The 20,199-nt window shown below is 52.1% G+C and overlaps 1 protein-coding gene and 1 pseudogene across 4 annotated transcripts in view; both read left to right on the top strand.

The window, feature by feature from the left end:
- Positions 1-16,022, top strand: part of LOC126643174 (DNA-binding protein RFX2-like) — a 62,665-nt gene extending 46,643 nt beyond the window's left edge. For 3 of the 4 annotated variants that reach the window (XM_050321389.1, XM_050321386.1, XM_050321387.1), the window contains exons 7-18: positions 1,507-1,688; positions 3,659-3,778; positions 4,740-4,855; positions 5,689-5,807; positions 6,130-6,242; positions 7,425-7,576; positions 8,635-8,732; positions 9,809-9,958; positions 10,531-10,739; positions 11,253-11,406; positions 13,425-13,467; positions 13,602-16,021. In XM_050321389.1, coding sequence (XP_050177346.1) covers positions 1,507-1,688; positions 3,659-3,778; positions 4,740-4,855; positions 5,689-5,807; positions 6,130-6,242; positions 7,425-7,576; positions 8,635-8,732; positions 9,809-9,958; positions 10,531-10,739; positions 11,253-11,406; positions 13,425-13,467; positions 13,602-13,708 — 1,563 coding nt within the window. In that variant the 3' untranslated portion in view covers positions 13,709-16,021. Of the gene's footprint in view, positions 1-1,506; positions 1,689-3,658; positions 3,779-4,739; positions 4,856-5,688; positions 5,808-6,129; positions 6,243-7,424; positions 7,577-8,634; positions 8,733-9,808; positions 9,959-10,530; positions 10,740-11,252; positions 11,407-13,424; positions 13,468-13,601 lie in introns of all 4 variants that reach the window. The other variant, XM_050321388.1, reaches the window with a different exon arrangement.
- Positions 16,023-16,542: 520 nt separating this feature from the next.
- LOC126643196 (la-related protein 6-like) lies at positions 16,543-18,893 on the top strand (annotated as a pseudogene).
- Positions 18,894-20,199: the final 1,306 nt, after the last annotated feature.

Raw genomic sequence — 20,199 nt, 5'->3', positions numbered from 1 at the left:
TGCCCTCTGGCAGTGGGATGCCATTCCCTGTGTCCTGTCCCTCCAGGCCATTGTCAAAAGTCCCTCTCCAGCTCTCCTGGAACCCCTTTAGGCCCTGGAAGGAGCTCTGATTTCTTCCCCAGGCTGAATGAAATAGTTTTTACTGCACAACTTTGGATTCAGCTCATTCTGTGTAGCAACAAGTTTAAATTTGGATCTGTGAATGAGCCCCACAGCACACACAGTCAAGGTGCTGAAAAGCCTTTGTGTGAGAGGGAAGTGGGATATTGAAACACAGAAACTGAAAATAACTCAGTGGAGTGAGGTGTCAGAGATGTCATCACACAGCTCAGGTTGTATTTTCACCGAGTTCTGGATAGAAAACTCCAGTCTGGTAGTGAATTGGGACCCTGAAGAGGAGAAAGGAGATGGGTACTGGAGTAGGAGTGGAAAGGACTTGAGCATGGGCCAGCGTGTAATCCACGTGCCTGGTCAAATCCTGCTGATTTCTAGATTAAGTCTGTGCTTAATTCCAGGATCTGCTGGAAGCATTAGTTGTAAGGAGGTGGTGTGGCTGATATTTTGGCATCCACAACCTGAGTGTGTTTTGCCACTGCTCTGGTGGGAATGCAGCTGCTTCTGGGGGAGCTGTGCCTCCCACGCAGGCGGGAGGAGGTCTGGGCAGAGAGGGAAGCCTGGAAAATGTTATTCCCAAACATCCCTCGGGACAGTGAAAGGACTCCTACCAACACTGTAGATATTAGTCCATTTGTACATCTAGTTCCTTCCCAAATTCCCTTAATATTAAAACACTTATTTCATTGATGCTGAAGTCATTTAGTCAATTAAAGGAGATTGGGGGCTTTGTCTTTTGCATTTTAATTCCTGTGCTGACACTGTGAGCAGGACCTGCCCTTTCAGGCTGTCTAGGCATAAATAATTTATATTAATTGCAAATTTTAATCAACAGAAATGTCAGAAGTTCAGACAGTAAATTCTGCAAACTAGATGGATCCCCTCAGATTTTTAAGGTTGCTTTGGCAACCGTTAATTTTATTGTTAAGGGAGCAGTTGCAGACATGCCAATCTTCAAATTAATAAAGACTTTGCAGCAGGTTTGCTTCCTCTAAAATTTTATTCCTCTTAGGCAGTATCTGAAAATCTTTTTTTCTTGGAAAACACGAGTTCTTACAGCTTTATTCAGGCTCTGCAGGAATTCAGCTGAGCCCAAGGTGGACACTTGAGCTGGCAGGAGTTTTAATGCAAGAAGTGACAGCACTTTTGTCTGGGTTGTTACCTTTGGGCCGGGGGTTTTGCGACCGTAAAAAGTGATGAGTTGTAACTTATAAATTATAAATTATGTAGATTAAGGTGTATAAAATTGATTTGTATAGATTAACTACTCAGCATTAAGTTCTCCTGAGCTCCTGAAGCTCTGCAGATGTTTGAGAGCCGACTCTGCTTGACGCGCAGCGCGTTCCGTCCCTCTTTAGACTTCCATGTTCTCTGTTTTTTCCATGCCTAAAGCTCCAGTGGTTGTTGGATAACTATGAGACAGCAGAAGGTGTCAGCCTTCCCAGGAGCTCCCTCTACAACCATTACCTGAGGCACTGCCAGGAGCACAAACTGGACCCGGTGAACGCCGCGTCCTTCGGGAAACTCATCCGCTCTGTGTTCATGGGGCTGAGGACCCGGCGCCTGGGAACCAGGTTGGTAGGAATCTACACTGAAATAAGAAAAAAAAAACCCTTCCTGCAACTTCTCTCAGGTGTTCTAAGAACCTACTGAGCATCATTTAGCAGGCACAGGTCATTTTGAGATCTGCAGATACAACCGACCGTGATCGTGTGGGATAATCAACTTTATTTCAACTGAGACTTCTTCTCATCCCTTTAGTATCCCATTTTCTGAGAGAACAGCTGGAGCTGTGCCAGAGGGGTTGGGATGGATCCTAGGGAAAGGTTCTTCCCCCAGAGGGCGGTGGGCACTGCCCAGGCTCCCCAGGGCAGTGGGCACGGCCCCAAGGCTGCCAGAGCTCCAGGAGCGTTTGGACAACGCTCTGAGGGACAGGGGGGATTGTTGGGGTGTCCTGGGCAGGGCCAGGAGTTGGACTGATGATCCCTGTGGGTCCCTTCCAGCTCAGCATATTCTGTGATTCTGTATTGTCTGAAAAAGAGGAGGTAACTCATCCTCTCACAGTTGTTGCTGCCACCCAAATCCTGGTTCAGTGAAGCCATTTTCCCTCTGAGCCCAGTAAAGATCCTCCATAACAGATTCTTTGATGCAGACAAGCTGTTGAATTTGTAAATGGTTTATTTCTGAAATCCCCAAAGCATCAGGCTGACTCTTGTGAGAGGATTTTTTTCTTTTGAAACATCAAAGATCCGTGGGATGTTACAACAAAAGCGTAGCATGAGAAAATGCACTCCTGTAATTACAGATGTGTCCTTCAAGGGAGCATCCAGAGCTTCTGCACAGCTGAGTGTGCATTTTATCCCAGCTTAGAATATAAAAAAGTAGGTAATATACTAGAGAAAAAGTGATTTCTCTGATTGTGTAAGATTTTATAATAAAAATTCAAGCTTAGATATTTGGGCTTCTAAGTGAGAACAAAACCAGGTGTGTCCAGGGCATTGCACAGCTGGGATGTGGAGGCAACAGTTGCAGGAAGAGCAGTTTGGATTTCTGTAGATTGGGTCAAGTGCAAGAGCTGTGAAATAATTTCCTTAGATGAGAGAAAATTCTTTAATTCCATCAAAGATTAAAGAAAAACAAAGCAAGCAAAAAACCCACTTAAAATTGCAAATGTGCAGGTTGGAAAGGAGACAGTGAACCTAAATAAGTATGGAAAGGGCTGTCCACTGTTATTTTCTAATTTATTATAATTTTAGATCATAAAGGCAGCTTTTATTTAATTTGCAGGCACTTAAAATTAATTAAGACAGGGCTGAACATGTAGCTTCTGTAAAACTCTTTTTTGCAGTGACTGAACAATTGAAGTGGCCCTTGAAAAGGGAAAATTCCCCCAGCAAAAGAAGTTGGGACAAATAGTCCTCTCTTAAATTTCTCTAATTTCACTGGGATTGGAAAATTCCAGTTTGGTGGAAAAAACTTCAACTGGCATGTCTGTCTAGTGTGATGGAATCACCTTCTCCTGAGGAGCATCACAGCAGCAAAGGAGAAAGAATTCCAGCCCCCTGTGCTTGCAGAAAGCTTCCAGTTTTTCCCAAACCTTCAAAAACGAGCAGCTCCAAGAACAAAACCACATCAAAGCCTGTTGCTGTGAAAGTTGTGGCAACACAAAGGCGTTTTTCTTATCGTCGTTTTCTGCCCAGCCAGGCTTGGTTTAGATAAAGGCCGAGGTTTGTTTTTTATGGAAAGAAAGAAATCCTTAAACCCTAATCAAATAGCAAAGCGTCCCCTGTGGGCTCTCTGTCATTCTGTTTAGTAACACTCTGTGTTGTAACACTTGCCCTGCTCTTCCCCAGTTACCATGGAACAAACCTTTAAACGTGGATCGTCCCCGAGCTTGGCCACGCGTGGGCTTCAACTTCCTAAGGGGCGATGGCATTTATTAGTCCATGACTTCAGCCGCTCAAATCGCTGCCTGAAGTGGGGGATGCTGTCAGAACAACCTAAATTGCAGGGCCACTGAGAGTGTCAGTGTTGATGCTTGCAGGGGGAACTCCAAATATCACTATTACGGGATCCGCCTGAAGCCGGAGTCTCCGCTGAACCGCCTGCAGGAGGACACCCAGTACATGGCCATGAGGCAGCAGCCCATCCACCAGAAGCAAAGGTAGGTGCTCCCAGGGCCTTCCCAAAGAGCTCAGAAGTCCAAATCCCTTTGCCAAACCCCAGTGTTGCCTGGAGCAGTGGGAGGGTCCAGAATTCCAGTGGATGGGCCCATTCCTGGAAATATTCAAGGCGAGGTTGGACGGGGCTTTGAGCAACCTGGTCTGGTTGAAGATGTCCCTGCTCACTAGATGGCCTTTAAAGGACTGTATGGAGTTGAAAGGCCTGTCCCAACCCAAACTATTCTGTAAATCCATAGAATGTCATTTATCTCCCTAATCTGTTTGCCAGCACCAGAAGTGCCACCTTTCCCAGCATCCCTGTAGCCAGACTGGTCCAGGATCTCAGCTATGGAGTTATTGTGCCAGATCAGTGAAAGGACATGGGGACTGTGCTGTTTTTGGGGTGCATTTTGCTTTTTGTATGGGTTTTGGGGGGGCAGGTTTTTGTGCAAAAGTGCAAGTTAAATAGTGCTGTGGTTAGTCTTGTGTTTGAGCAATTCTAAAGATAAAATACAACATGCAAAAGAATTTGGAATTGCCTTCTGGAAGCATGGACACCTCTGGTTGTTGCTGGAGTGGAGAAGGAGCAGAATTTATTTCTTCAGCTCCCAAACAGAAAGTAAATGCAAAAGAAAAAATGCAGAAAGTGCAAAAAAGAAAAATGCAGAAAGTCAGCTCCCAAGACAGATCCTGCTCTGGAACCCACTCCTTTCTGCTTCTCTTTTTTGATTTTTGGTGTCACCTTGGGCAAACCTCTTAACCCCTTCAATTCTGCCTTAGGGAGGCTTGTCAAAAGCAGCTGCTCCTTTTCCCCCTCCCTTTGAGTCAGTGATAGAAATGCTCAGCCCTCCACACCCGCTGTCCTTGAGCGTCACCTGAGGAGCACACAGATCTGCACAGCTGTGTTGTAAATGGCATGTAAATAAATATGTGTGTGGGTCCTGAACCACGCTCTGCATTTAGGTACAGAGCAGCCCAGAAGATGGATGGGATGGCAGAGAGTGGGTCCAACAGCAACCCCCACACCACGCCGGAGCAGTCGGTGGCTGCTCAGAGTCAGCACCATCAGCAGTTCATAGGTGAGGAGACTCCTTTAATGATTAATTATTCACATCTAGGATTTTTCTCTTGTTCAGGAAAGCCCAACTGTATCCTAATAAATCTACAGTATTATATATTTCCTATATAGTATATGTTCTAATAAGCTTTTGTAATGTCACTCTTGCAAGGTTTATTTGCTGACTCCTGTCCCCCCAGAAAGGTTTTTTTTTAACTTCAGCCAACAGGTCTTTGGGTTCCCTCTTCGTGTGTTTTTCATCCTTCTGGTTTTATCCAAATTGCATGGAAGAGTGGAGGTTCTGCCAAGCCTTGCCAGAGGGAGAAAAGCAATTCTCTCCCTTGCAGAGGCTGCACATCCAACTGGAGATGATCCATGCAGACCTTCTCCTTGTCGGACAGGCTCTCTGGCTCTGCTGGTCCTGGATCTACGTGTCTCCATCACCTCCAGCTGAGACAGCAAATCCCAGCCAGCTCTGTGAGCTGCTGACACCTCTGCTGCCCAGTTATATTGCCCATTGTACTCTCAGAATACCAGAGAGATGGTTTTCAGGCTTCAGAGAAAAATCCAGCTCAAGTGTGGCAGATGAGGACAATGTTTCCCTGTTTCTTTTATTACACACAGAAAGAAAACATTTTCCTTTCCACACCCAGTAAATGGGCTGCAGTTGTTTGCTTTTTTTTCCCAGTGTAACAGCATAAATCAGGGGGAAAAACAATCAATTATCAGTCTCATTTTTCCTGTTTCATCCCAATTGGATCATGAAAAAGCATCAGTGACAGCAGCACCCTGTACTCACCTGTATTCCAAGTGTTCCTAACCCTCAGCATCTTTCCCAATGTTTTTTTTCCCTAGATGTGACCCATGTCTTTCCTGAGTTCCCAGCCCCTGATCTGGGGAACGTCCTCTTACAAGAAGGTTTCACCTTGAACGACGTGAAAACTCTGCAGATCCTTTACAGGCGACACTGCGAGGTGATTATTTGGGGTATTATTTGGTGATTATCTGATTTCTTAATCCATGTGGGACATAATTCACGTGCTCACTCATATCCTGCCCTTAGGAAAAGCTGGAATACATAGGGAATGCTTGATTTGGGAGGAATCACAACTCAGATCTCGTGCTCTATGTTATTTTTTTTCACCGTGTGACCTGTTTTATGTCACGCTGATTATCAAAACAACACCATTTCCGTTATTTGTCTTGTAAATTATTTACTGTAAGAGGCAGCACATCAAGTGTGTGCTGACACGGGGCTGGCAGAGCTGCTAACGAGCCCGTGTTCTTTGTTGTCAGGCGACTTTGGATGTGGTGATGAACCTCCAGTTTCACTACATCGAGAAACTCTGGCAATCCTTCTGGAGTCCGAAGGCACCACCTAGTGATGGTCCCGCTGCTCTGCCTTCCAGGTACTCCCCAGCCTTCCACTGGTTCTCAGTGCTCCATTTCTTGGTGATTTTTTTCCTTTTAAAGATGATTGAGGTGTTTTTCAGCTTCCTTAGGCTTTTTGAATGCTTTGGAGAGCAGGGTGGGATTGTTGAGGTGTCCCGTGCAGGAGTTGGACTCGATTGATCCTGATGGTCCCTTCCAACTCAGCAGGTTCTGTGATTCTATAAAAGTGTTTAATGTAATGGAAACACAGAGTTCAGCCCTCTGAGGAAAGTGTCTGCTCTGATTATAGAATTATGGAATCATTAAGGTTGGAAAAGCCTTCTAAAATCATCAAGTCCAACCATGCCATGGTCACCACTAACCCATGTCCCCAGGTGCCACATCCACACGCCTTTTGAACATTCCTAGGAATGGTGGTGACTCCACCACTGCCCTGGGCAGCCTGTTCCAAAGCCTGACCACCCTTTCAGTGAAGAAATTCTCCCAATATCCAATCTAAACCTCCCCTGGGGCAACTCGAGGCCATTTCTATCAATCACAAGTCTACACTCTCCACTTGTACTGTGAATATAAGGACTTCCCATATGGATGTTTTCTATTCAGGAGAAAAATGGTAAAACTTGGAGTAATAATCAAAAAACCCACAAAGATCTGTAGAATATGTTCTCATCCAACCACCAAGTATTCTTCCTTCTGAAAATATTCAACATTTGAAGGTGTTAAACACCTTGAAGATGTTTGTAGTGTCTCTCAGTGTCAGGTAATCTGCACCTACACTGGCTGCAAACTTTTTGTCCCCAGTGCTACAGCTCAGCAGGTTTAGATCAGAGGGGAAAGGTGGGAAGGTTTTGGAAACCTCTGGGAGTGTAAGAAGAACCAGCTGAGCCTTCTCTTGCTGAAATGACTGTGCTAAGCACAGTCCCCACGTCCACAGGGACAGGGGTGTGTGAAAGGCTCTGAGGCAGAAGAGGGAAGAGGTGAAGGCAGGAGATGTGGATTTGAGAGAAAACTTGCCCAGAGCTGTGGCCCCGTGGATGGGGAGGGGCTTGCAGAGACAAGACCTGTATGAATAATCAGACATTTCCTTTTGAAAGATACCTGAAGGCTTTTTTTGTGCTGAAAATTGGGGTTGGCAATAAAGAAGGGCGAATGCACTGAGTGCAAAGCTGCTGCTCACAGTGTCCCTCCTCCTCCTGCAGTGAAGAAGAACCCGAAGGGACCCTCCCAAAAGACAAGCTGATCACTCTGTGCAAATATGAGCCCATCCTGAAGTGGATGAGGAGCTGTGACCACATCCTGTACCAGGCCCTGGTGGAGATCCTCATCCCTGACGTGCTCCGGCCGGTGCCCAGTGAGTACCCACGGCCCCATCCCCGGGCATGGCTGGTCCTGGGGAGCTGGGTCTGACAAACATGGAATCATGGAATGTTTGGGTTGGAAGGGACCTCAAAGCTCATCTCATTCCACCCCTGCCACGGGCAGGGACATCTTCCACTAGCCCAGGTTGCTCCAAGCCCTGTCCAGCCTGTCCTTGGACACTTCCAGGAGTGGGAGATGACTCACTTCCCACGAAGATTTCCCCTGTAAAAACTGATGCAGAGGTGTTTCTTTTGGCTAAAATGTTATGGCAACAGCAATATTCCTCCTGCAGCTTTGCTCTGTGATGGTCTATTTTGTGGCCCTTGGGAATTCCCATGCCTTTTAAATCTGGTGCACTGCACATCACATCTCCTGCTTTTGACCAGGAGTGAGGTAAAAAAGCACGTTACACACACATGGAAGCACAGCTGATCCTTGGAGATCACATCTTTTGTTTACATTGGACCATCCTGTCCCCTATGGCACATCCTGGAAATTAGGGGTCAGCTTTTATTTGGGAGGCTAGTGATGAGTTTTGCTCTCTGATTTGGCTCCCCAGTGATGGGAACTGTGTCAGTCTCCCCAAAACCTCAGCTTAGCCCTAAACTGGGCCTAGTGCTGGACAGGTGTGTCCCCCTCAGGGGTGTTGTCAGTCACATGCTGGGACACGTGGGTGTCTTTGAAAAGCAGATTTCACCGTTTGGAAAGTGCTCAGAAGGACCAGGAACAAGAAAAGAGAAAATAAAAATAATAAAAATCATCGAAATGTTGAGGTTGGAAAAGACCTCCAAGATCAGTAAGTCGGATCATCAAAGAATAAGAACAAGAATAAGAATAAAAATAAGAATAGGAATAAGAGTTTGAGTAATAACATTAAAGAACAAGAACAATTTGAGTGTATATCAGGACCTGGCTCATTTCCCTGATGCAAAATTGAGGTCTCAGCTAACCAAGACCACGGGCTGTGCTTTCCCCAGCAGTCCTGAGCTAGAAACTGGTCCCCAGAAATGACACAGAAGAGCCTCCCTAACTCTGCAGCCTTCTTTGCAGGCACCCTGACCCAGGCAATCCGGAACTTTGCCAAGAGTTTGGAAGGGTGGCTGATGAACGCCATGAGTGAATTCCCCCCGCAGGTCGTGCAGACCAAGGTGAGCAGTGGGGGTGAGAGTGGGCTCAGTCTGTTGTCTGCTTGTTGCAGTTTTCCACAGGGATTGGAAATCCCTGCTGCAGTTGGGCCGCTTTGAGTCAGTTCTCAAGATTAGCACGGTGTAGTGATTAATTCTGAACCAAAATCAGCAACCAGTGGGAGGGCTGGTCAGGCAATTCCCTTGCACCACAAGCAGATGCTGCTCTGTCCTGCATCCTGAAATGGCAGATAAAGTTTTGTGTGAGAAAATCATAAAATCACAGAATATCCTGAGTTGGAAGGGACCCCCAAGGATCATCCAGTCCAGCTCCTGCCCTCCCCAGGACACCCCAACAATCCCACCCCATCCCTCAGAGCGTTTTCCAAACACTCCTTGAGCTCTGACAGCCTTGGGGCCGTGCCCACTGCCCTGGGGAGCCTGTTATCCCTGCCCTGGAATGAGCCTGTCCTGGAAAGCACAGGAGGAAATGGCATTGCCAAGTTCCAGGAGGAACCAGTAGGTTCACTAGGAACACAAGGTTCCTACTCCCCTTCTCCTAAAGCCAGGGATTCTTGCATCCTGTTCCCACCTTGCTGGTCTGTGCTGGAGGCAGAGCATGAAAACCTGATAGTTTAAAGAAAATGAACAATAGAATCAGAGAGTCATTTAAGTTTGGGTCCTTCCACCTGATTCACCTGCTCTGTGATAAGCACATCTTTTACCTGGTGGGGCATCATGTTGCCCAGGCAACCAGGAGAGGCATCATGGGAGAGTCGTTTATTCCCTAGAAACAAACCCAAACTAAACCAGCACCTCGAGAGACCCAGCTGGTTCACCAACCACGCAGTGTCCTCAGCGTGTTGCCCAACCACCTGTGCCCAAGGGTTTGCTGAGTGCCTGGCACAAGGATCAGGATGGAAACAACCTTTAGGATCACCGAGTCCAAGCCTTTAATCCAGTACTGCCAAACCTCACCGTGTCCCCAGGTGGCACATCCAGACGTTTCTCGCAGGGTGGTGACCCCAGGGCGGCGCAGAGTCGACGTGTGCTCGGAGCAGGGTTTTTTCCACCCCCCAGCTCCACGTGCTGTGTTGCAGGTGGGGGTGGTCAGTGCCTTCGCCCAGACCCTGCGCAGATACACGTCCCTCAACCACCTGGCCCAGGCGGCTCGGGCCGTGCTCCAGAACACCTCCCAGATCAACCAGATGCTCAGCGACCTCAACCGCGTCGACTTCGCCAACGTGCAGGTGAAACTCTGCCCCTGGGGTCGTGTCCTCTGGGGCTGGGGCTGTGCAGCCAGGTTGTAATCACCCCCTGATTTCAACCACCACTGCTAAAAACCAGCTAAGTGAACGAGTTGATGGTTTTTTGTGCTGCTTTTCCACCTAAGTTTTCCCATCTCACTCCTCCCTTGGTGGAGCTTTTGTAAATAAGAGTCATAGAATCTTGTTTGTTGGTTTGTAATCTTCTTTGTAAATAAGGGTTGTGGAATCGTTAAGGTTGGGAAAGATCTTCAAGTCCGACCTTCAGTCGAATCCCACCACGTCCCCAACTCGTTTTTTGAACACTTGCAGGGATGGTGATTCCACCACGTCCCTGGGCAGCCTGGTCCCAGGCTTAACCACTCCTTCAGTGAAGAAAGAAGTGCTACCAACAGTAATATAGTTTAATAATAACATTATACTGTGGATGGATCAGAGACAATACTCAGAGCTGGTTTGGAGCCCTTGCCTACTAGGAATGAAGCTGAATTCCTGGGCTGGGATACAACACCCTGCAGGTTTGGCATGAGTGACTGTCAACCCTTCTTCCCGAGCAGGAACAAGCCTCGTGGGTGTGCCAGTGTGAGGAGGGCATGGTGCAGAAGCTGGAGCAGGATTTCAAGCTCACTCTGCAGCAGCAAAGCTCTCTGGACCAGTGGGCCAGCTGGCTGGATAACGTTGTTACTCAAGTCCTGAAGCACCATGAGGGCAGTCCCAGCTTCCCCAAGGCAGCCAGGCAGTTCCTGTTGAAATGGTCCTTCTACAGGTACATCTCCTTTCTCATTTGGGAGGTATTTCTGCATGTGAGGAGCTCCTTGAAAAGCCAAGGCCAAGTTCTTTAACCATAAAACTGTGGTTAACTGTGGCTCTGGTACAGAAGGGAGTGTCGTGTCTCCTGTGTCCTTTCAGGACAGGGATAGAATTATTATGGTTGGAAAAGGCTTCCAAGATCAAGACCAAATCCTGCCATGGCCAGATAGGACAGGATGCACCATCAACTTATTTCTTAAAGTGGTTTGATCCTCTTGGGTTAGAGGCAGAAGGGGATAAGTTGGAAAAGACTTCCAGAGCCATCAAGCCCCATCTTTGACCAAATCCCACCGTACCCAAATAGGACAGGATGCTCCATCAACCTATTTGTTGGAGTGGTTTGACACTCTTGGGTTAGAGGCAGAAACAATCCCCCAGTACCTCCAGGGTCCAGAGCTCAGGGTGCAGAACCAGCCGTGACACAGGTTGTGAAACACTCCCCAACTGTTGTCTCCCGGCGGTTTTCCAGCTCCATGGTGATCCGGGACCTGACCCTGCGCAGCGCCGCCAGCTTTGGCTCCTTCCACCTGATCCGCCTGCTCTACGACGAGTACATGTTCTACCTGGTGGAGCACCGCGTGGCCCAGGCCACCGGGGAGACGCCCATCGCCGTCATGGGAGAGGTGAGAGAGCCCTTGGCCCCCCAGGAACGAACCCAGACCAAGCAGCACCCAAAGAGTCACGGAATCAGCCGGGTTGGGAAAGATCTCCGAGCTCACCGAGTCCGACCCGTGGCCCAACGTCACCTTGTCACACAGACCGTGGCTCTCAGTGCCACGTCCTGTCTGTCCTTGGCACCCCACCAGGGGTGGTGACACCACCACTTCCCTGGGCAGCCCATTCCTATGCCCAGTCACCCTTTCTGGGTAGAATTTCTACCTCATGTCCAACCTAAACCTCCCCTGGTGCAGCTTAAGCCTGTCCTGTTGCCCTGTTGCTGGGAGAAGAGCTCCATCTCCCCCACCTCCCCCAGCCCTCCCTCCTGTCAGGGGGTTGTAGGGAGTGATGAGGTCTCCCCTGAGCCTCCTCCTCTCCAGGCTGAGCCCCTCCAGCTCCCTCAGCCTCTCCTCACAGCACTTGTGCTCCAATCCCTTCCCCAGCCTCATTGCCCTTCCCTGCACCTGCTGCAGCCCCTCCATGTCATTCCTGAGCTGAGGGACCAGGAACTGGACACAGCACTCCAGGGGTGGCCTCACCAGAGACACACTTGTGTCCTCACCATGTTTCATAACCAAAGGATTTGCTGAGTTGCTTTGAGTGTCTGGCACGAGGATGGAGCTCCTGGAGCACCTTCCATGAGCTGGTGGGTTTTGGAGCAGCTGGGCCTTGGAGGCCTGGAGGAGGGAGGAAAAGGATCTTCCTACTTCTCTCCATAACCTGTGGAGAGAACCCTGGCTTTGGGATTCCTCCCATCAAACACTAAGTGAAGCAAAAAGGTCCAGAAGTTCCTTTCAGTAATTGAGCTTCTTCAGGCCTCTGCAAGCTCCAGTGTTAGATGCACAGTCACGCTCTGGTTTTTGAGGTGAAGAAGAAAAAATGATGGGTTGTTTGTGCTCTTTGTGAGGGTTTGGGGTTTTTTTTTGTTCACCAGTCAGGCACCAACTGGTGCCTGGCTTGCAGGCAGGTCCTGTCCTGCCTAGCTGGGGCCACATCCAGTTTTTCCCCTCTGAAATGCCAAGTTAAAAGCCCCAGATGAACCTGTGACAGCAATACAGAAACTACAGTGAGATTAAAACTGAGCTCATCTGCTCAAAACTGAGCTCGTTTGCTGCTTGAAGCTCGTGCTGTTCTCTTCCTTCCAGGGAGCTCCTGTGGGGAGCCAGGCAATCCAAAGCCTTTCCCTTCCCCTCCCACGCTGCTGCTCCAACTGCAGCGCTCTGAGTTCCCACCATTCCCTGCAAAACCTCAGCCTTTCTGGATATTAAAGGAACATGAAAGGCAGAGAGTGGCTTCCTGCAAAACCCAGCTGTGGGAGGCTTTCCTCCCTCGGTTTTTTTCCCTTCGTTAAACCCTTGCAATATTCCTGTTCTCCAGGAGGAGGCTGATTCTTCCCAGCACAGGAGGAGGAATTGTGTGCTTCCATTTCCACCGAGCTTTCTCTGGAGCTCCCCTCAGCTCCTGGTGCTTCCTGCCTTTCCGTGGCTTTTCAGCATTTTTGTGGCAATTTGGTGTTTCAGACCTTGTCACTGAGAGAGGCAACACATCTCCAGAGCCAGAGGTGCCCTCAGCAATCTGGTTCCACTTGGCACCACTCACACACCAAACACTCTCTGACATGACTGCAAAGGCTTTTTTGTGGAGTGAAGGGCGAGCAGGGGAGGGGAATCGCCCAAAAGATGGAAAAAGGCTGGAGAAAAAGCACATCCTTTGCACTGTGACATCACTTGGGAGATGGAAAAATTTCTCCCTCTGGTCTAGAGCTTGGCACTCCCCTGGATTGTGGGGGGAGGGCTGGTTTAAAGGGTAACAAAAGGCTTTTCCCCCCCCCAGACCTGTTGTTGGGTTTGATTTCTGCTCTCCACCACCAGCACTGCTGATGCTCAAGGTCTCTCCTGGGCACTTAAGCTGCTTGTTGGAACTGTTTGGTGGCTGAGGCCACTGAGCAAAGCCTGACTGACCTTGTAACTCCCTTTTCTTTCAGTTTGGTGACCTCACATCCCTGTCCCCAACACTGCTGGACAAAGGTACACGGGGGAATCCCTCTGGGGAAGGGTGGGAGGGGGATCCTCGTGCCGGCTCTTCCAGCCTGCTCTGCTGGGAAAAAGCTCCCCTTCCTTCCCTCTGGTCCCCTGTGTGATGCTGAGCCGTGTCCTTGCAGATGACATCAGTGAGCTGGGCACCGAGGTGGACGCGGAGCAGGCCGTGGGGGAGCCGCTGGTGAAGCGGGAGCGCAGCGACCCCGGCCACTCCCTGCAGGAGATCTGAGCAGGACACTCGGCTCCTCTCCAGCTGGACAGAGACATCCAGAGCCAGGTTGGATGGTCCCAAGCCTGAGCCTCCCCAGATCTGCATTCTTAGTGCCTCTTAGTTTCTCTTTCTTGTTTACTTGTGTTCGAGGATGGGCTCTGGGCTGAGCCGGGGCAGGGGCTGGGATAGGGCTGGTTTGGCCACCCTTTTCCCTCCAGTGTGGCTGCTGTCTGGAGGGAGAAGCTCCAGAGTCTGCTCCCAAGGGATGGAAGCCTCCATGGTCAGCAGCAGGTTGGATGTGCCTGGCTGGGAGAGCCTGTCCTCCCTCCCCAGCCGGAGCGAGGAGGACAAACGAGGCTTTCTCCTTCAGGGAAGGTGGTTTGGGTTCCTTCCCCACTTCTCAGACTTCACTGTGATACGAACTTGAACCAATCAGTGCCCAAGAAGAAGGAAAAATACCTGACTCTTCTCCTGCAGCCTTTCCAGACAAGCTGTCCTGGCTCTGGCTTTGCCAAATCACTTGCACCAGGGAGCACAGGACAGTTGGTCTCTCTTGTACCCACTCCAGGTTGCACATTCCTCGGATCCTGATGGACACAGGAGTGCTCTGGGACTACAGGACAAGCATTCCCACCTGCTCCCACGTCTCCCCAGCTTGACATTTCACCACTGATCCCTGAATGCTCCCAGGACACCCTCAGGCCAACTCAAGATACCAAAGGACTCCGAGGAAGCGGCAGCCCAGCCGGTTGCAGAGTGTGTTCATTGCTGGGGGCAATCCCGGGGCAATCCCATGGCACCCCCATCCTCCAGGGTGCCCAGGCAGAGGGGCACTGGCCCCACGTCCTGGGGGGTGTGAAATTCCCACTCCATGTCCAGCTGGAGGAGGTGCAGCCGTGTCCGGAGCCGGGCGAGGGGGTGTGACCGCAGTGCCTTAGGGTGGGCCATGTTCCTGCTTCCCCCCACTCCAGGAGAGCCAGAACAGCTCAGACTGATCCAACAGCTCATCCCATGTCACGAGGGGCTGTCATGGACCCAGGGGGGCTCAGCACTCTGGTGGCATTTCCCCTCTCTGAACCCCTTTGCCTTTTCCTGGTGGCTCCCGTGGGGCTGAGCCAGGGGAGCTCAGTGGGGTCTCTGCTCCCTTTCCACGTCCTGTGGGGTCTGTGCTGAGGTGGATTACACTGGGGTGACGTGGATTACACTGGGGTGATGTGGATTACACTGGGGTGATGTGGACTACACTGGGGTGTTGTGGGCTACAGGGCAGAGGAGGGGGGCAGGGGGGAATTGTCATCAAACCAATCTGCAAAAACAAAGCCCCGGAGCAACTCTTTCTGTGAATAAAGGCCTGTGTCATAAATAGCTTTTATTATTATGGTTTCTAATGATGCAGTATTTGGTGTGAGCTTCTCCAGGGGTCTCGTGTGTACATTTGCATAGCAGAGTATATTCTATCCAGATCTCTTTCTTGCCTCGTTCCCAGTGGTACTAAGGTAGCTGTGACACTTTAAAACACATTACAAATGGCAAGCAAAACCAAAGTGTGTGTAGTGGCACATTTTCCCTCTGACTGTCCTGTGCTGTCGTTGTCTGTAAATGTCTCGTATGGAAGTGAAGTGAGAGAAGGAGAGAAGTGAGAAAGGCAGATTTAAATGTAAATAACAACCAGAACTCTCCTGGGTTCAGAGTCCAGTGTTTTGGATCCTCCTGCTGAGATAAGAGGGTTCAAAAGAAAAAAAAAAAAACAGCTGAGCAACCAAATCTTAACTCCCCTGCTCCCACTGAGGGCCATAGGAAGTTCATCAGGAACACTGGCTCTTTCACCAAGGCACCCCAACCTGCAAACAAGATGCTCTGGAGCTCTGCAGCACCGTCTGAGGAGTCTGGGGAACCACCTAAACCCTATGTGCAAAATTCACAGCTAAACCTGAACAGCAATAAACATGTATCCAATGCTCAGGCCTGTACAAGGAGTGTTGTGGTCCCATTTCTTCTGTGTTCCCTGAGAGGAGATGTCAGGAGATGCTGCAGCACTGGGGGGGATGCAGGAGCTGAGCAGTGCAGGGTATTGCCAGCAGTTTGGGGCAGGGATCCCCATGGAGCAGCAGCTGCTGTGTAGGGATAACCCCCCATTACACTCCCAGAGGGGAGGAGAGGCTGAAGGATCAGGCTGAGCATGGGGCCATAGGAAGCACATTTTAATTATGCTTCCAGACTAATTGAGAGGATGGGGACAGCGAGACAGGGATGTGACAAGTGCTGGATCATCCCTGCTCGGATCCCTCGGGAAGGGGAAGGTTTAGCCTCAGCCTCTCACCCCCATTCCTGGGGCTCTGCTGCTCCCTCGCTGGGGCAGGAGGTGTTTCTGCAGGGAGAAGGACTCTTGGCTGTCACTCTGGCAGCACTGAGAGCCCAGATCGATTTTCTGGGCTGAACGTTCCTCCCTCCACCTCCCCGTGGCCGTTCCTGATCCTGCACAAGGCAGAGAAACTGAGGCACGGCCCGAGAGGCCTCGTGGCATCAATTCACTGTCCACCAGAGGGGACAGATTCTGCTGCCCCTGTTCCTGCTGCCCCAGGCCTGGCTCTGCAGCCCAGGCAGGAGGAGCCTGGCTGGTCCCAGGGCTCAGCTGGGGCAGTTTAACCACAAACAGGTTTCACCTGGAGCAGGTGGGTCTGGGGGCAGGTCCACAACCGCCCCCACAGCTCCTCCAGGGTGGTTATGCTTATAAACCCACAGCCTCCCTGCCCCAGGGGTGCTCTCTCTTTCTCTTTTTTTTTTTTAAATTTTTTATTTTATTTTTGCCCTTGTCTTTTGGGAGCCTCAGTTTGGAGCTGGGGAGGGTTGGGGTTTGCTGCCCCTGGGTCTCTGGGATGTACTGCTGAGACTTTCTACCCTTCCCAGCACTGCCAAGCAGGTAAGGAGACAACCCCCAGCTGCCTCCACTCCCCCTTCCCTGGGCTGGGCTTGGGGGCTGCGGCCCCCACCAGGGCTCAGGATGCGTCCCATCCCTGTCCTTCTCCTGTGCCACGTCCCAGATCAAGGACAATGTCATCGCGCAGCTCAGGGATGGCCTCAGGGCTCCGTTCCCGGCCCAGATGCAGCACTCCAGGGCCGGCACAAGGAAATTCCTTCCTGGCACGGCACCTCCTCCCCCCGCGGAGCCGCTCGCTCGCCCTGCTCGGCCGGGAGGACGAATGGGAGAGTTTCGACGGGTACGTGGTGAAGGGATGTGCAGGAGGGGGCTGAGCCCCGCTCTTTCCCCTGTGTTTGTCCCCAAGGGAATGTGTGCCTTGGGTGGAATGGTGTTCAAGTTCACGGTCTGGCTCTCCCAGCCCAGGGAGGCTCGCAGGGCACGGGCTGGTGTTGTTCCCCGCAGCCGAGGCAGAGCGGGTGGCTCTGGATGTCCCCGGCGCTTCTGCTGAGCCCTTGGGGACGCTTTGCAAGTCCTCACCTCACCCCTGTGTCCCCACAGCTCTGCCAGGAGGGTCTGTGACCTGAGAGGTGCTCTGGGCCCTGACCTGCTGGATGGCAGCTGCTCCCTCCCCGACCCGCAGCTGGTCCGCAGGATCGTGTCCCAGGTGGAATTCTACCTGTCCGACGAGAACCTGGCCAGGGACGCTTTCCTCCTGAAACACGTCCAGAAGAACAAGATGGGCTTTGTCAGCATCAAGCTACTGACGTCCTTCAAGAAGGTAGGGAGCCTGGGGAGGAGTGGGAAGGGTGGAGGATGTCCAGGTGTGCTCTGCTGTCTCCAGTGGGGTGGACAGGCAGGTCCAGACTCCCCTCAGGCTGTTGCCAGCAAAGCCCTGGTGATGCAGAGCTGGGCTCTGCTCTCTGCCTTCAATGCCCTGCAGGGAGGGGGACTGGGGGAACAGTGAACAGTCCCCAAACCACCCCTGGGGCTGGATTCACCCATGATTTCCCCCCCCCAGGCTGCTTTGAGATCATCCCTTAAGTGAAAAACCCAGGCAAGTGCTGGTGGTGTGACATTTGGGGAAGCTGAGGTTTGCTGCCACAGCCCAGGGGACGCTGGGGACTTCCTGCAGGCCCCAAGGCGGCTCACGTGGGAGGGGGACACTGCCTTGCCGTGACTTTGTGTTGATACGGTTGTAACCTGCCTGGATGGTGGGTTTAGGGTGGTCCCTGCCTGGGAGATCCCAGGGATGCAGCAGCCCCCTCTCTTCCCCAGGTGAAGTACCTGACACGGGACTGGCAGCTCACGCTCTACGCCCTGAAATTCTCGGAGCTGCTGGAGGTGAACAAGGAGGGCACCAAAGTGAGGCGCCGGGTGCCCATCCCTGAGGCCCTGCTGAGCATCCCCCCCAGTAAGCTGCTGCTGGCCTGGGAGCTGCAGCCCCGGGGGCAGGACCCGCTGCTGCCACCGCCGCTCCAGCAGAACTTCCTGGAGACCATCGTGAGGATGTTCAGCCCCTTCAGAGCCATCGCCTCCATCCGCGTCCTGCGGCCGGGCCGGAAGCTGCCCTCGGACGTGAGGAGATACTTGACCAAGTTCCCCGAGCTGCTGAGCAGGTGCTGTGCCCTGGTGGAGTAGGAGAGCCTGGACAGTGCCTGCAGGGCCTTTGAGGACCTCGGGCACCGCGACGGCGACAGCGGCATCAAGGTGGTCCAGCTGTGCGGGAAGGGGAACAGGAAGAAACCCGGGGAAGAGAGGGAGGTGGTGGAGAAGCGGGTGGATCAGCCAGGCTGGAAGGTGCAGGGAGCTGCCCTGAGCCTGCCCTACAGCCGCGACGACTCCCTGCTCTGCAGCTCTCCGGGGTCGGACGATGCCTCGGGGCCGCTGTCCCTCCTGAACAAGGATGCTGTGGTACCTGCCTGGCCTGGCAGCGACTTCAAGCCTGGGAATTTCAGCACCTTAACCAGATCCCTCCTCACCAGCAGCAAGGTCTTCCCTCCACTTGGGCTGGGCTTGGGAATCAGCAGCTGCTACAGCCCCCAGGGCGGCACCAAGAGCCCCTGCGGTGGCTGGGGGGCAGCACGGGTGTCTGGGGACCCTGCAGCAGAAGCCCCTCTCCTGACACTGAACCTCCTCCAGGCAACTCCCTGGCCCCAAAGTGGGTGTCTGAGCCCCTCAGCCTGTGGGACTTCACCCAGCCCCACAGGCTGGGCCCTTTACCTGCCCCTCAGCCCTGATGGCACCAAAGGCTTCGGGAGCGGAGAGCTCGTCCTCCGGCACTGAGGCTCCTTCGCATTTGAGGTTGAGGCTTGTTTATTTTCTTTCTTTTCCCTCCTTCTCTCGAGCAGAAGATTTCTCCGTCTCCCCAAGAGCTGTGGGCGCTGGCGGTGCAGCTGCTCCAGGGGACGGAAGTTTTGGGACGATGCTCAAGGCGAGAGGCTGAGCGGCAGCAGGAGCTGTGCTGTGCCCGTGCCAGTGTGGGACTGTTCTTGCCTGGGGCCCAGAGCTGAGATGGGGTCCAGGTTTTGGATGGGAAATGGGCAAATAAAGAGAGATGAAGTTTCCAGGCACTCTCTGGCTGGTGGTATGATTTTTTTTTTCTATTTTTTTTTTTCTTATACCTTTTTCCCTTCTTCCTGGTCTTGCTGCTGCCTGAGGTGCAGACAAAGGCAGGAGGGTCCCTACCTGCCTCCCTTGTTGTTCTTAGGGTGGTGGGAGTGCTGCAGGTGGGGTCTTGGTGTGCCCAGGGCAGGGGCCACAGCTTGGCTGAACTGAGAGGGACAGGACTGGTGGTTGTTGGTCACCTCTGTTCCTGCCCCCCCACCCCAGAGCATCCTCTGGCTGCAGGGCTCAGCTTGGACCCCACCTCAGGACTAGAAGATTTTGGGGAGCCCCAAGGGCTGAAGGACTCAGGGGGCCCAAGGACCATGTCTTGGGAGCTGCTGTGGCAGCAGGGCCACGGTTCCTTCTGGCTGTTGGCTGCCAAGGGCTCCCTGGCATCTCCCAGGATGGGGCTCAGTGTGTCCTCCCTGCCCTAAACAGCTCCTCTGGGAGAAGGGAAGAGTTCAGGAGGGTTGGAGTGTCCCTGACTCCCTACTGATGGCTCTGGGGGGCTGTCCCACACCTGGAGTGCTCTGATGGACATCCTGGCTGTTCAGGAGAGGTGGGGAAGGTGTCACCCTAGATGTGAGGGAGAGGATTGAAGCAGTGCCTATAGGTGGGGGTGATGTGGTTGGGAGCCTCTGGGGGAGGATGAGGGGGATGGGAAAAAAAGCACAGGTTGCAGTAGGTGCTGGTGCCCATCACCCAGCACTGAGGAGTTTTCCATAGGCAGGGAGGAGAACTCTCTGGATCGGGAGTCCTTGTCCTTACAGTGGATTTCAGTTTCCCAGCCCCCAGCTGGGAATGGCCTCCTGCTGTGGCCAGCAGGTCTGGGAAATTCCTCAAGTCTGGGGAGAGAACTTCTTGTCCCAAGTACTCAGGGAGCCACCAGGAAAGGCGCTGTCCTAGACTTGCTGGTTGGGAAGGGAGAAGGACTGGGGGGAGCTGGGGTGGTCTTGGCCCACAGAGCTGCTGAAATGGTTAATGC

Source organism: Myiozetetes cayanensis, unplaced genomic scaffold (genome assembly GCF_022539395.1).
Source record: "Myiozetetes cayanensis isolate MyiCay16 unplaced genomic scaffold, myiCay2020 scf26, whole genome shotgun sequence".
NCBI lineage: Eukaryota > Metazoa > Chordata > Aves > Passeriformes > Tyrannidae > Myiozetetes > Myiozetetes cayanensis.
The sequence above is the reverse complement of the archived record's forward strand: the minus strand, read 5'-3'. Positions and strand labels throughout refer to the sequence as shown.